Source organism: Neodiprion virginianus, chromosome 7 (assembly GCF_021901495.1).
Source record: "Neodiprion virginianus isolate iyNeoVirg1 chromosome 7, iyNeoVirg1.1, whole genome shotgun sequence".
In the NCBI taxonomy this organism is placed as follows: domain Eukaryota; kingdom Metazoa; phylum Arthropoda; class Insecta; order Hymenoptera; family Diprionidae; genus Neodiprion; species Neodiprion virginianus.
Genome location: NC_060883.1, coordinates 24,963,996 through 24,976,261, shown reverse-complemented (window position 1 = coordinate 24,976,261; position 12,266 = coordinate 24,963,996). Strand labels below are relative to the sequence as shown.

The following is a 12,266-nucleotide window of genomic DNA, read 5'->3' as shown; positions in this document are numbered from 1 at the left end:
AATAACGCAACGCGGATTAACCGTGACGAAGTACAAAGTCATTCGGAATTTCATTGATGATTAAAAAAAAAAAGAAAAGCTGTGAATGCCGTACTGTAAAGAAAATCAGCGATCAAACATCGATGTCTAATAATTCGAATAACGCTATATCTGATATTATTAATAAGTTGGCACTGGCAGGCTTTTGGATTTAGGTAATTTGAGTTTGAGTACGCCGCGGTTGGATTACTCCGTATATCAACTCGAATAAATTCGGACTGTCGTGCATAATTATTTTTCACATCTCAACGACAGGTGGAAGTTTTTACGAAATATTTGGCAGGTGGACTATTTACTGTGGAAACGAAACTAATATGTCTGCATCACCACAACATCACTATTGACGCAACAAACATCAGTGCGTACTTAACGTTGAAGTATGGAAAAAAAACTTGTCGGAAGTATAGTTAACACTTTTGTTAGTACCCAAGTGTCCTCCTTCTGCTTCTCAGATCTCAAATAAATACAAACCGACTGAGAAGAATTACAAGCAAGATCTTAACGTTGCAAACAGTATTCGCAGAATGAATGATTATTCTGGTAATTTATTGTTTTGAATAATTGTTTCGTCTCTGCAGGAACGGTTCAACACGGTCCAAACACCAATTGTAAAGCGCATCAACGATCTTGCAATTTTATCCGCACTGATTCGCATAAACGAAAAATTCGATGATTATCACACACGTGTCGATAAGAATGTATAGGCTTGAAAATTCGTACAACAGTCGAATAAATTGCGAACTCGCAGACAAAGGGTACCTGCCACCTGGCACTTGTTGATGATCAACGCGCAGGGTGGATAAATTGACGCGAAGAAGAAGCGAACTTGGCCGAACATACCCGAAGGCAGTCGAGCGTCGAGTATTGATTGAAATTTAGCGGTTCTTTCAAACGAATAACAATTCTAGGTTCGTATTTTGTCTAAAAGCCGTGTCAATATTTGGAAATAAAACATTAAAAAAAACGTCCGAGTTTTTTTTTGTCCCCGATTTACAGAACTGGGAAATACTTTGACTGAAGATAGATTAATGGTCAGCCGTACCGCGGAGTGTCGAAAATTATTCAAAACGAGCGCATATGCTTAGGTTAATTCAACTCAAGTCGTGTACAAACTACTTTCACTCTACCTTGAGGAAAGCCACAGCTAGAGCCTGCGAACACAGGCAGAGATTCGCCAGCCACCCAATTTCGGCATCTAATTTAGACCATTATCGTTTGCATTACGTTGTTTACTCCTGGATAAGAATGTCAAGTTCTGTCATCAACTTCCAAAGATCGCCGTTGTATCGAGACTACGCTCAAACCACAGTGGCAAAATTTACAACCGAATCAGGTTCTAATAGGGTCGGGCTACAAACTCGACGTCTTGAACCAGTCATTCGAGTCCAGCTTAATTAATCGACGAAGAAAGCGTTTGAGCTCGTCAGCGGAATACGAGGTATGCGATTTCTCGAAGCGACATCATAACCAATAAAGATAGTATAGAATTGTAAATTTCACACCGAATCTAATAATGCAAACGACGCGAAGGTGCTATTATTAATCAATCACCAACCGAATCGATTCTGCCGAAAAGAACAACGATACGACTCATTCAGCACGATCCCTGAAGTACTTCGCTTCGTTCCGACTGTCACATGTCCACGCTGAGTTACCAGAACTGTCATGAATTCGCTTTATCGAAGGTAAATTCGAAGATCTGGAACGGAGCTGGCGAGAAGAACGAAGGAAGTATACTTCGAGTTATCATCACATGTTCGACGCATTACATTGACAACCATGGTCGTTACGAGTGATCGGATTAACTCTGAATGGAGAAATTTAGGTTGGAATAGTTTATCCTTCGACAGCCGAAATGAAACAAAGCTAGGTGACTTGTCACCTGTACGTAATGTTGGAAGTAGATTTCTGCAAGTCGTACCTACCAGCCACCTCCGAGGTATCTGCTAATGTTTATTATTTCTCGTTCGTTATCAATCCTGTATTTGATCTCTTCCGCTTCCAGCATCTCGATTCGTCTACAAAGCTTTTGCTTCATTCGCGTAATAGGAGGCTTTTGGTGATAGGAAGTAGGACGCGCGTCCCTTGACCTCGGCATTTTCACTGACCCGTCTCTGCTGTACTTTACAATCGGTACAAGTGTTGAAAATTATGAAACACGCGAGTTCACAGTCCGTTTCACGTGTTCAAGTACAACAAATGATTAATAAATTATTAGAATTTTATTTTATCATATTGCATTCTATTTTTGATAGAACCGAGTCAGAAAAAAAATACAGTAACGGGTAACATAAATATTGCCAACTACGATCTTCCACTTTAACAATAATATTATACGCGCACAGATATTTCGTTCGGCAACTTCCCGATTTCCGACGAAATTCACCAATCTTGGTAGGTCGATTAACGTCCCGTCAGGGCGGCAGTTCCGATTCCAGTGTTCCAATTCGACCGGAGGTTCGTTAAGCTGCACTTACGCGCGAGTCCCCTTCTGAAATGTTTAATCAGCCTGCGGCATGCAACCCAACACGCGTCCCGGTCTATGTGCCAAAGTAGAATGATGATTATTGCTATTGCCGAACAGCGGAAAGACGTACTGCCGGATATTGCCAAAAGTACGGTTATCGTTGTAGAAAAATCATCAACACTTGAGCAGATGCGACCTTCGTTATTACGTTTATAATTACTTTTCATGTACGTAAATGCAGTTCTATTTGTATCCGTATGAAATGTCGATAGGATAACCATACGATGCGTTCTTCACTGCAATAGCTTAAATAGAGTCAAAAAAAAAAAGTAGTCCGCTCCCACAAAGCCGCTGGTAATGGGCGACTACATAGGGGGAAAAAATGTGCACGATAAATACCGTGTCAATAAATCACAATAAATATTATTATGAAGCAAATGCAAATTCCATTCAAGCACCGGATCACGGCGAACCAGGATGAGTGCCGCACCCAATGCTCAAGATACTCTAATCAAAATATGATCTTTCTCCACTGCAAACCGGTTCGGATGAGTAATGAGCGTATACGCAAAATTTTTTAGTGTAGTATTTTAGAACCATGCTGGGTTCAGGGTAACTTGGAAACAAATTATCGGCGTTGATCATAGAATTGGAAGATGAATAGAAGAGAAAATAACGATCGAACTGTCTGACAAAATGTGTGAGAAAAATGTGTCAAATCAAGGGGTAAGTACATGCATACAGAGTGTCGAAGGTGAACGTGGTCTCTTACCAATCTCCATTGAGGGCGCCTTACGATAGATAGAAAACTCGCACGGTTGTTTACACTTCTTGTCTACTATTTTTGGTGCTACGAAAAAGTTAGTTTGAACAGAGTGTCACCCGGAATACAAAGCAGCCTCCCGTGATGAGCAGAAAAGTGGGGGATGGCGGACCCACCAACAATATATAAGCCCTCCCGCATTCTTAATTTCGAGTTAGTCTGATATAGTTACCGGTCCTTTAGACGAAAGCCGTCGCTATGAAGGTGAGTCAACTTTTCAGCTCTTGCACTCACAATTAGGTAATTTCTTTCTGTTGATAATCGGGGTAGCATAACCGACTAATCGCGCAACTTTGATCAGAATGTGGTTTCAAGTGATCCCTCGAATTGGCGACAGAGTTTTTCCTATTATAATCAGACAGATCTGTAAGACCAATTCTTCAGTATGCGTGTACATGTTATTATGTCCGTTCAATTTTCGTTACCCAATTCTTCAAGCTGTCAATTTTAGTGCTGCGTAGTGCGCTGAATTTATATCAGCTAAGAATTTCTAGGTGCACCTACCCACGTCGTTAACAATGCTACCTGATTACCTATCAAAATTGGCGATACGTTGACGCAGCCTACGAATCGCAAAGCAAAATGCCGTTACATTTTAACGTTAGACTTTTGACGACGGTCTTGGCTGGTGAATTTTCATCTCGCATTGTTTAATTTTTATATTTGTTTTCGAGAAGGTGGGGTCTTCAAACGTGATCATAAATGCGCTGCAGGTATATGTCGTTATACGGTCAGTTGAGTCACGTTATTTTGTCCACCATTACTCACAACGATCAGTGTAGAGAGACAATGAATAATGAATAATGGATTATTATGCGCAGACAACCGAGAGCATCCAGATTAAATTGTCCCGTAGCAGTAGAATATTCAGAGGCTTGCAAATAGAAACAAACGAACATACACTCGTATAACGTCAGATCATTCTCCGAAATAATAGGTGGATGAAATGAATTTTTGAAAATGTATAACATGTTATTTAAGATGAAGGAAAATGTATGGTAATATTTTCGTATCCTCGAGCAGGTGATTATCTTACTGACACTTATCGGATCATCCGCGACAGCCCTGGTTCCCGCAGGCCCTCTGCATTATCCGAATTTGATCTCGGCGCATCGTACAGAGTTTCCTACCCAACGTCTGGATGAGACTACGCTGGACGCCATCCCTTCTCAACAATACTTTCTTTATAACGTCCCTCAGGTAACGAATTCAAAGCACTGAACTGTCGAAATACTTGACACAACTTCGCGATCTCCATCACGTTACTCGATAACGGATTCGTTAATCGCCATTAATCTCCCGTTTGGGGTTGGAACATTTCGAAAGAAATATCACGGAACACAAACAGTTGGAAAGCAATAGGGTGATCCCGGTTGGTGTCGTGCATTTATTCGATCAACCGTCGACATTAACCTATATTAATTTACTGAAAAAACACACGCAAACATCCCCGCGTTGGTTTGTTATTTTCAGATTAACACAGCCGTCAGGACTGTACCAATGGCCGTATTTGCAAATGGTAGACCTACTATAGCACATGTTCCAACAATTTATAATTATTATGGAACGCCAGTCTACGATTTCCGATTTCCCTACTCCCCGGTAAGATTTCACACAGCATCGAACGATTTTTGTTGCATGCCGGTTTTATTCGCTAGTTGAAAGGAATGATAAGAGGGGCGAAAGATTAGTGAATAAATGAAATCAATCGTGATACTAACGTTACTTCACTTTACGTGTTTAGCTGTATCCGGCTGGGTCGAAACCATCAGTCCCGGAATATGTTCCAAAACCAGGAACACCTCGGCCGCCGATTAAACCTGTAGATTACGACGACAACGACGATGACGAAAACAATGACGGCGGTGGTATAGAGAAGTTGGACGAAAAAGTTGAACCGGGATACGATCCTCTCGGCGAAGCAGCCAGCGCGGCGAGTAGCGTGGAGGTCTCTGACGAAAATGACTCCGTTATCATAGAAGCCGAGTGAAAAACTTCACCTCAAATTTTCTTATCATATATTGTGTATGTACATTCATAGTCATACCCAAGCTTTGAATAAAACAATACATATCGGCAGCAAAAACGCCTAACCTGACACTATCTTTTGTTCAGTGGTGTACATTCCAAGCCGACGGTACGGGTTTTTAATGAGACGTGTCTTTGGTAGAATGAGACAAAATCTTTTATTTGAAGAGGTATAATAAAGAAGCTGGGGTCATAAGTGATCCAAAAATGCTCGAGCTGCGTTCGCAGTCGGTTGTAATATTAATTTGACCGTGAAACCTTCTGCCCTTATCGGGAACGCTAAGACAACTCAGAAGAAAAGAACACAGCTCGCGTCAATCAAGTGTCGTAGACCTAACATTGAATATATTATAGTTTCGATGCGGTTCAAAGGTCGGTTGGTAGCACGACAGATAGCGATATCGTCTCAGTTAATTCCATCTATCGGAGTGCCGCATGCCGTATAAAGTTCTCGCATTAGTTTTCAAGAGAGTGTCGTTTTAGAAGCACAGTGTTCGACAGGCGGTGCGGTTTGACACGTTCAAGATCAACGATTATTTCGGAATGTTGTCGGAAGATCCAGAAGGCGTGAAATTCCGCACGCCAGACTATCGCGGACTATACTTTTTCCTAATAATCATTTTCGCTTCAACTCTCTCCGGCGTATCTTCGAGAAGCGTCGTGACGGAGGGCGATAAAAGGGCTGACGATTTTTTCGCAAAATCTGTAAGTACAACCGTGAACGAGCCCAATCGAATTTGCGATAATGCTCTAAAAGAGAGGAAGTATACAAGAAACACCGGGACTGAGGCGGTGGGTTGCGACTTTAGACGTGCTTTCATGCTGACAATGAGACCCGAAGAGACGAGGTCCACGCCGGAGAAGCCAAATCATCTCTTAATCGCGAGATTCCGGAGAGAGGGCAAGGAAATGGTTACCCGGAACGTTTCGACGTCGAAAGATTACATGAGTAGCTACTACGCCCAGAGGAAGGCGATCATGGACAAGTTCAACTTGCAAAAAAATGAGATTACGAAGAGACGCGAGAGGGCGGAAAAGTTGATAGCCGAGGCGAAAAGAGCCAAGGAGGCGAAGGTGCAAGTTCATACGGAAAGAAATGACTTCACTCAAGATCGCGGTCGGGCCGAGGATACGCCCCGTCCCCCGGTTGTAGTCACGTATTCTCCCGACCTTGCTTCGACAGTTTTCCCGGTTCCGAATAGCGGTGCTGACCTGAGAGGTAAGGTGAATTTGGCCAATCGATATCACTCGACTATTCCTGATATAAATTTCAACGACACCCAAACAGCGACTCCGGAGAGCAAGGGATCTTTCACCGATCCAATCGAAGAGGGAACTCTGAAGAATTCAAGTGACTTCAATCTATATTTCGACGAAGATTCGTCACCAACAGTCGCGACACCTCGCCTTTTGGAAAATAATGATATCGATCTTATGGTATCGGAGAGAAATTCTCTGAAGCAAAAACGCGACAATGAAACTCTGATCGTCGACCTCGGAGCTCATCTCACAGCTTCGTCGAGAGGAAACGAGTCGACCTCCGAAGAGCTGGAGAGTATTTTTCAATGGGAAACACCGGCGACAGACAAGGCATTCACTCGACCTAACACCGTTGTTATTTCAGCCAATGGTCAGTCGGACAATTCGAGTCAGGCTTTGGCCTCCCAGGGTTCCATGGTCAAGGTAGAGACTTCCCCGGAGGTGCACGTGACAAAAAGTATAGAAAACGTCAAGACTGACACGATGGTGTACAGAAATTCTACCCACGAAATTGTCGCGATCAACGGTGCCGTGAGTTCCATCAAGAGGATAGACGATGTTCCAGCCACCGTTGACCAGGACATGAAAAATCGTAATATGACGGATTCTACGATGTCTGGAACGGCAGAAATCGGCGTGGGTATCGATTTTATTATCATGTTTTTACCTATGGCCGTTACGCACGCGACCTGAGCTTGAAGTGAAATCGAATCGGTAAGAAAATGAAATGGATGATTTTTCTGATTCTCAGGGCGCCAGGGAGTCGGAATGGTGCGAGGAATGCCCGCACGACTACAGATGGGGAGAATGCGAGGGAATTCTATTTTATCAGCATAACATATTCTTGAGAAACAGAGGACCTTCCGCAGTTGACGCTGTATTCGGAATGGACACAGAAGGCCCCGTGTACATAACCTGTGTCGAAGCCCTGCGTTATAATCAAACGAGGGGAATAGTCAGCCTACATTCCGGCGGTCCGGCTCATAATTTTGCTAAATTACGTGTCAGAGGATTTCATGGCGAAGGGTTTTCGTACATTATGAAAGTCTGGGGCGTAAGCAGTGAGAAATTTCACGAGAGCACCAGTTATCAGTGAAAATAGAAAATGAAAGTAATAATGATGATATCAATGAGGCGAACGAGAAAAGCTTGGTGTTGTATACATTTTGCAGAGGATTCAAAAAAATTAAGACACACTGACCTACGTCTATTCATTTATATAAAGACAGTCACAAGGTTGTAATATATACGTTAGTAATAATCTACGTATTCAGGCTCCTTAGTTCCTAACCTAACGATGTGCACTAAGGGCACACTCGTACCTTTCCATTGAAAAGTAATATGTGTAATGTAAACGTGCACATTGGGGTGGCCCTTATTTGGGGGTCGGGAGAATTTTCTTTAGGACGTCCCACAAATCTGTAAATCATTAAAAAAAATCTGTGTAAACTTTCAAGCCTCTACGTGAACTGGAACACGTACCTCTAAGCTTTGAAAGTTTTAAATGTAAAATACATGTAGTTTTTACAACAAGTTATTTCGTTTCGTATGACTTCGGTATAAATGAAGGACAGAGTTGTTTCTTGTGATGATAGAAACAAACCTTGAAAATTTCAATATTTTATCATAATTTTTTAATGAACTTCTTTTTACATATAAGCTTAATAGCATCACTTTTGTTAGGCTCATACGTAAGGGAACAAAAATTATAAAAATTTGATATTTTCACAGCTTGTTCCAATAATTATAAGCATTTATATACATATTCATTATAAGCAACAGCACTGCCAAGTTTCAAATCAGTGCCTCAATTTATTATGCAAAGTTATACGAGTCGAAATAGCTGGTTATAAAAACTACATGTATTTTACATTAAAAATTTTCGGAGCTTAGAGGCACCTTTTCCAATTGACGTAGAGGCTTGGAACTTTACACAGATTTTTTTATGAATGATTTGCAACAGATTTACGAGGCGTCCCAATGAAAATTTTTCCGACCCCCAAATAAGGACCACCCTAATGTACGTATATCGCCGTTTATTCTTATAATTCACTTATAATACGCCCCCACTTTTCGACATTACGACTTGTTCGAGGATGAGGTTGGCACCGGCGGCGGTGGTACGTCGGGAATCTTTTCCTCGGCTTCATTTTTCCCAAGGGCTTCAGGGCCGGCTACCGGTAACCGGGGCCTGAGCAGCTGCTGCCCCCGGTAGGCTCCCTGAGGGGAAAGTGCGGGGGCCAACGCTGGTGGCTGATAGTCGAAAATGTACGGACTCGGAGCGACGCGGGCGTTGAAACTGTTGTAGGAATAAAAGTACGGGTCGTAGTAGAGCGAATGATAATTCGGATAGAAACTGAGCGGGTGCTCGGCGCCCGCTTTCCTTTTCCGGGTCTCGTCTTCGGCTGATCCCAAGTTCCGCTCCGTCCCGGAACTACCGGTCCTCGTTTCGGCCCCGGCCGCGGCCTTCGACGGTGCACCCTCGTCGGGTCCAGCTCCGTTCGCCGGAAGTAATTCTTGGGGCAGCCGGCCCGCTTCCGGACCCGGATATTGTGGGGCAAACTGAGTGTAGTAGAATGGCGGCACGTAGCCGACGGCGGTCGTGTGAACGACCGGCTGAATCACTGGGAACGCCCTCGACGGCGAGAGATTTTGATTGCTCGTCACCAAGGCGTTGTATACCCTGGGGACACGGAGGAGTCCAGGTTCCGGATCGGCCAGGATTGTCGTTGCGCCCAGTAAGGTGAGTAGTAGTTTCATCTAGAGGACAGAATCGACAGATTCCGGATTTATTCACACGGCGAGTTTTTATCTCCATTGTACAGCAAGGGTTCGTTTAACCGTTCTGACTTCTCCTCGAAAACTAAACGAACAATCGATAAACTATATACCGCTCTAATCTGCTCGGCTGGATCTAGCTTTCACGAGCGCGGAGGACAGGAGTTGTGTATATGCCATGACTTTGAGAGGTTGCAAACACCGCGTGAAAATGATCTACCAATTAGTGGAGAAAAAAATTTACACTTGTAATAGTTTAGCTGGGTCATTAACGAGGTGCACAAGAAACACCTTCAACGCGCGAAAAGGCATAAAAACGGAACAGCAAAGATACGGGAAGCTGATAGGATCTTGTGTAAGAGAGATGAAAAAAGTTTATGAAAAAATGTGAATAAAAAATTGTCATTGCCGGAGCAAGGATATTATACCGCTGTCTAGTTGGACAATGCGATTGATTGGAAAAATTCAAACTGGTTTACACGTATCATTAATGGACCTCAATGTCAGGTGAATGTAGATCTTATCCCGAATGATACAGCTTTTCATAACTACAGCTAGATGCAAAGTTAATGGTTCGTGGCAACACCCACATAAACCCACACGCGTAGAATAAATTTAATTTTGCGAAAGAAATAAGTCCTAGCGTGAATATAAATCATCGTTAAATAATACAAGTATCTCTTAATCGCTGAAGCGAACCGTTAGTTGCAAACGGTTGTAATTTTCGTATCACCTTTGTACGTGCATTGAATTTTAATACAGCCTGCAGCTGTGTAACTATGTGGCAAGTTCTCTCTCTCTCTCTCTCTCTCTCTCTCTCTCTCTCTCTCTCTCTCTCTCTCTCTCTCTCTCTCTCTCTCTCTCTCTCTCTCTCTCTCTCTCTCTCTCTCTCTCTCTCTCTCTCTCTCCTTGTATTCTTGTCGAGAAAAATTCAGTCACGGACTTGGAGGCATTTCGCATGGTAGTCATGCACCGGTATGTTGGTAGAGTTTCAGAGTTACGCGCTCGTGTTTGAGAGAAATCGGGGGCTTTTGATTTTTAATAAAACTACGGAAAATAAACAATTGGTATCTGCAAAGGGCCACTTTGACGGAGAAAATAAAAAATTTTACCGGCTTCACTTTCGTTTCAACCCTGCAGGGGTGGTGAGGGGGGGAGAAAACAACGCGGGAAAATCGATTTAACTTTCAAAGCACCGCACAACAATACGCAGGAACAGCAGTAAAATGGTATTTCCCTTCTTCTGTCATTACAGATTTCCTACTTTCGTCGACACACGTAAAGGAATAGTCGGCAGACGAGCGTCCCAAGCTCGAGTGGCAGATATTTGAATCACAAACTGACTCACCTTCTCACTTTTTTATTCAGGCTGACGATCCGGTAGTGCAAAGTTGGTTAAATTGATCGGATATCACAACGTTCCGGCGGAGATCCAAGAGGCTGAGAACGCGCCGAGTAGCAAGAGAACTGCATGGCTCCCTACCATATATATGCCTCAAGAAACCCGCGATTCAAGTCCCACCGATCTCCCACTACTATACATACGCTCGGCCAACATATATACTTATACCTATGTATTCGTATGCATACGTATGGGCACCTTGTCCGCGAACCCGGCGAAAGTACCTTCGGAATACGTACAAAATATCCATGCGACTTTGTTCGCCTCGCTCTCTGTACTCCGATTCCTCCTCATCTTACATCAGTCTTCGCCTCGTACATCCACAATCTTATATAGATCTCATATCGCGAGCAACGTCGACTCGTAGAGAAAATAGTTACGTAGTGGGAAAATCCAGTTCGTTGTTTCGTCGACGCTCGAACTTATCGACGGAGATCTAAAAATTCGATAATTCGAAGCCTTTCACGCGTCTATTATTGGCGGAGTTTCTCATCAAGAGGCAAGCAGTTTCTTCCCGAAGTGCGAGGAGGCAGATTTGGAACCGTAAAACGGCCGGTACACCTTCGATACATCTCGAGACTTGATCTGCTGTTGGAAGATCGACTCGAGGCTGCGTATCGTTCGAATGGTCATCACCCGGTATGCGGGCATCACGGGTACTCTAGGCGTTGAGAAAACATTCCTGCTGCAGGGGTATGAAGAAGCTGCGGCTCCTGCTCCTTCAATTCGGTACACCGCCGGGGAAAATAGAGGAACGTAATCGTTGCGAATGGAGGATGTAAGATTTGAGAAAATTATGCACGATAAAGGTTGTAACGATATTCCTCCAACATCGTCTAATATACGACCAAATAATCTTTGACAAATATTTATTCAACTATCATCTGAAATTAATTATACTATCGATCATGCAAAAGGAAACGTACACGATCAAGGCACAAGAAAGCTGAAAATCCAGTCTCAGTTTAATTCGACATAAAGAAAATGCAAGTAGACAATTATCCGTAGTTATTGTGAATAAGATAGAATTAAAGCTAGACGAAGTCAGCGACTGCAAATACGGTGTCGGAGATGAGACGGTGTCCGGTTTACGGCGATCGGAATTCACTTTTCAACCAGTAGCATGCATCTGTTTACAACCGAATCTTTAATAGTAGAACACGGAAGAGACAGCGGTCACCTTGAATAATTGAATTTTAATACGGCTGAAGGCTAAAACTACATAGCAGTGGTCCCGTAAATTACCTATTCTCGCCTGTTATCAATCATCATATTATTAATATATTTCCGACGGCTTGCTTCCTGCATACGAAATCGAAACATTCGAAAAATTTCGCAAATACCGATTCGGAGATTCTGAATCTCTAAATGGCTCTTAAAATTCTGCTCTAATAATATCAGGCTAGTTGATATTCCATTCGGTAGCGGACGATGAGGTTAGCTTGGCCATCACGGCCTGTGGTATATGC

At 43.0% G+C, this 12,266-nt stretch overlaps 2 protein-coding genes across 5 annotated transcripts; one reads left to right on the top strand and one right to left on the bottom strand.

The window, feature by feature from the left end:
• The first annotated feature begins 3,422 nt into the window (after window positions 1–3,422).
• LOC124309530 (uncharacterized) lies at window positions 3,423–7,817 on the top strand. 3 transcript variants are annotated; one of them, XM_046773209.1, is made up of 6 exons: window positions 3,423–3,533; window positions 4,353–4,529; window positions 4,803–4,931; window positions 5,074–6,576; window positions 6,646–7,253; window positions 7,369–7,817. In XM_046773209.1, the coding sequence occupies exons 4-6, from the start codon at window positions 5,901–5,903 to the stop codon at window positions 7,711–7,713; spliced, it is 1,629 nt and encodes a 542-aa protein (XP_046629165.1). In that variant the 5' UTR covers window positions 3,423–3,533; window positions 4,353–4,529; window positions 4,803–4,931; window positions 5,074–5,900; the 3' UTR covers window positions 7,714–7,817. The 3 variants fall into 3 exon arrangements, with proteins under 3 accessions (XP_046629165.1, XP_046629164.1, XP_046629166.1); XM_046773208.1 differs by having other exon boundaries at window positions 5,074–7,253; XM_046773210.1 differs by having other exon boundaries at window positions 5,074–7,257; window positions 7,369–7,464.
• A 2-nt stretch (window positions 7,818–7,819) lies between these two features.
• LOC124309534 (uncharacterized) lies at window positions 7,820–10,989 on the bottom strand. Of its 2 annotated transcripts, none has more exons than XM_046773216.1 (2): window positions 10,744–10,989; window positions 7,820–9,377 (listed from the first exon to the last, which is right to left on the bottom strand). In XM_046773216.1, exon 2 carries the CDS (start codon window positions 9,375–9,377, stop codon window positions 8,697–8,699), a length of 681 nt encoding a protein of 226 aa, XP_046629172.1. In that variant the 5' UTR covers window positions 10,744–10,989; the 3' UTR covers window positions 7,820–8,696. The 2 variants fall into 2 exon arrangements, with proteins under 2 accessions (XP_046629172.1, XP_046629173.1); XM_046773217.1 differs by lacking the exon at window positions 10,744–10,989 and adding an exon at window positions 10,508–10,526.
• Window positions 10,990–12,266: the final 1,277 nt, after the last annotated feature.

Bases quoted from the DNA above. Each gene is read 5' to 3' on its own strand.
- LOC124309534 (XM_046773216.1), bottom strand. From the start codon at position 9,377: ATGAAACTACTACTCACCTTACTGGGCGCAACGACAATCCTGGCCGAT.
- LOC124309530 (XM_046773208.1), top strand. From the start codon at position 5,901: ATGTTGTCGGAAGATCCAGAAGGCGTGAAATTCCGCACGCCAGACTAT. The intron at 7,254-7,368 runs GTGGGTATCGAT...TCTGATTCTCAG, and splicing joins CTGGAACGGCAGAAATCGGC to GGCGCCAGGGAGTCGGAATG.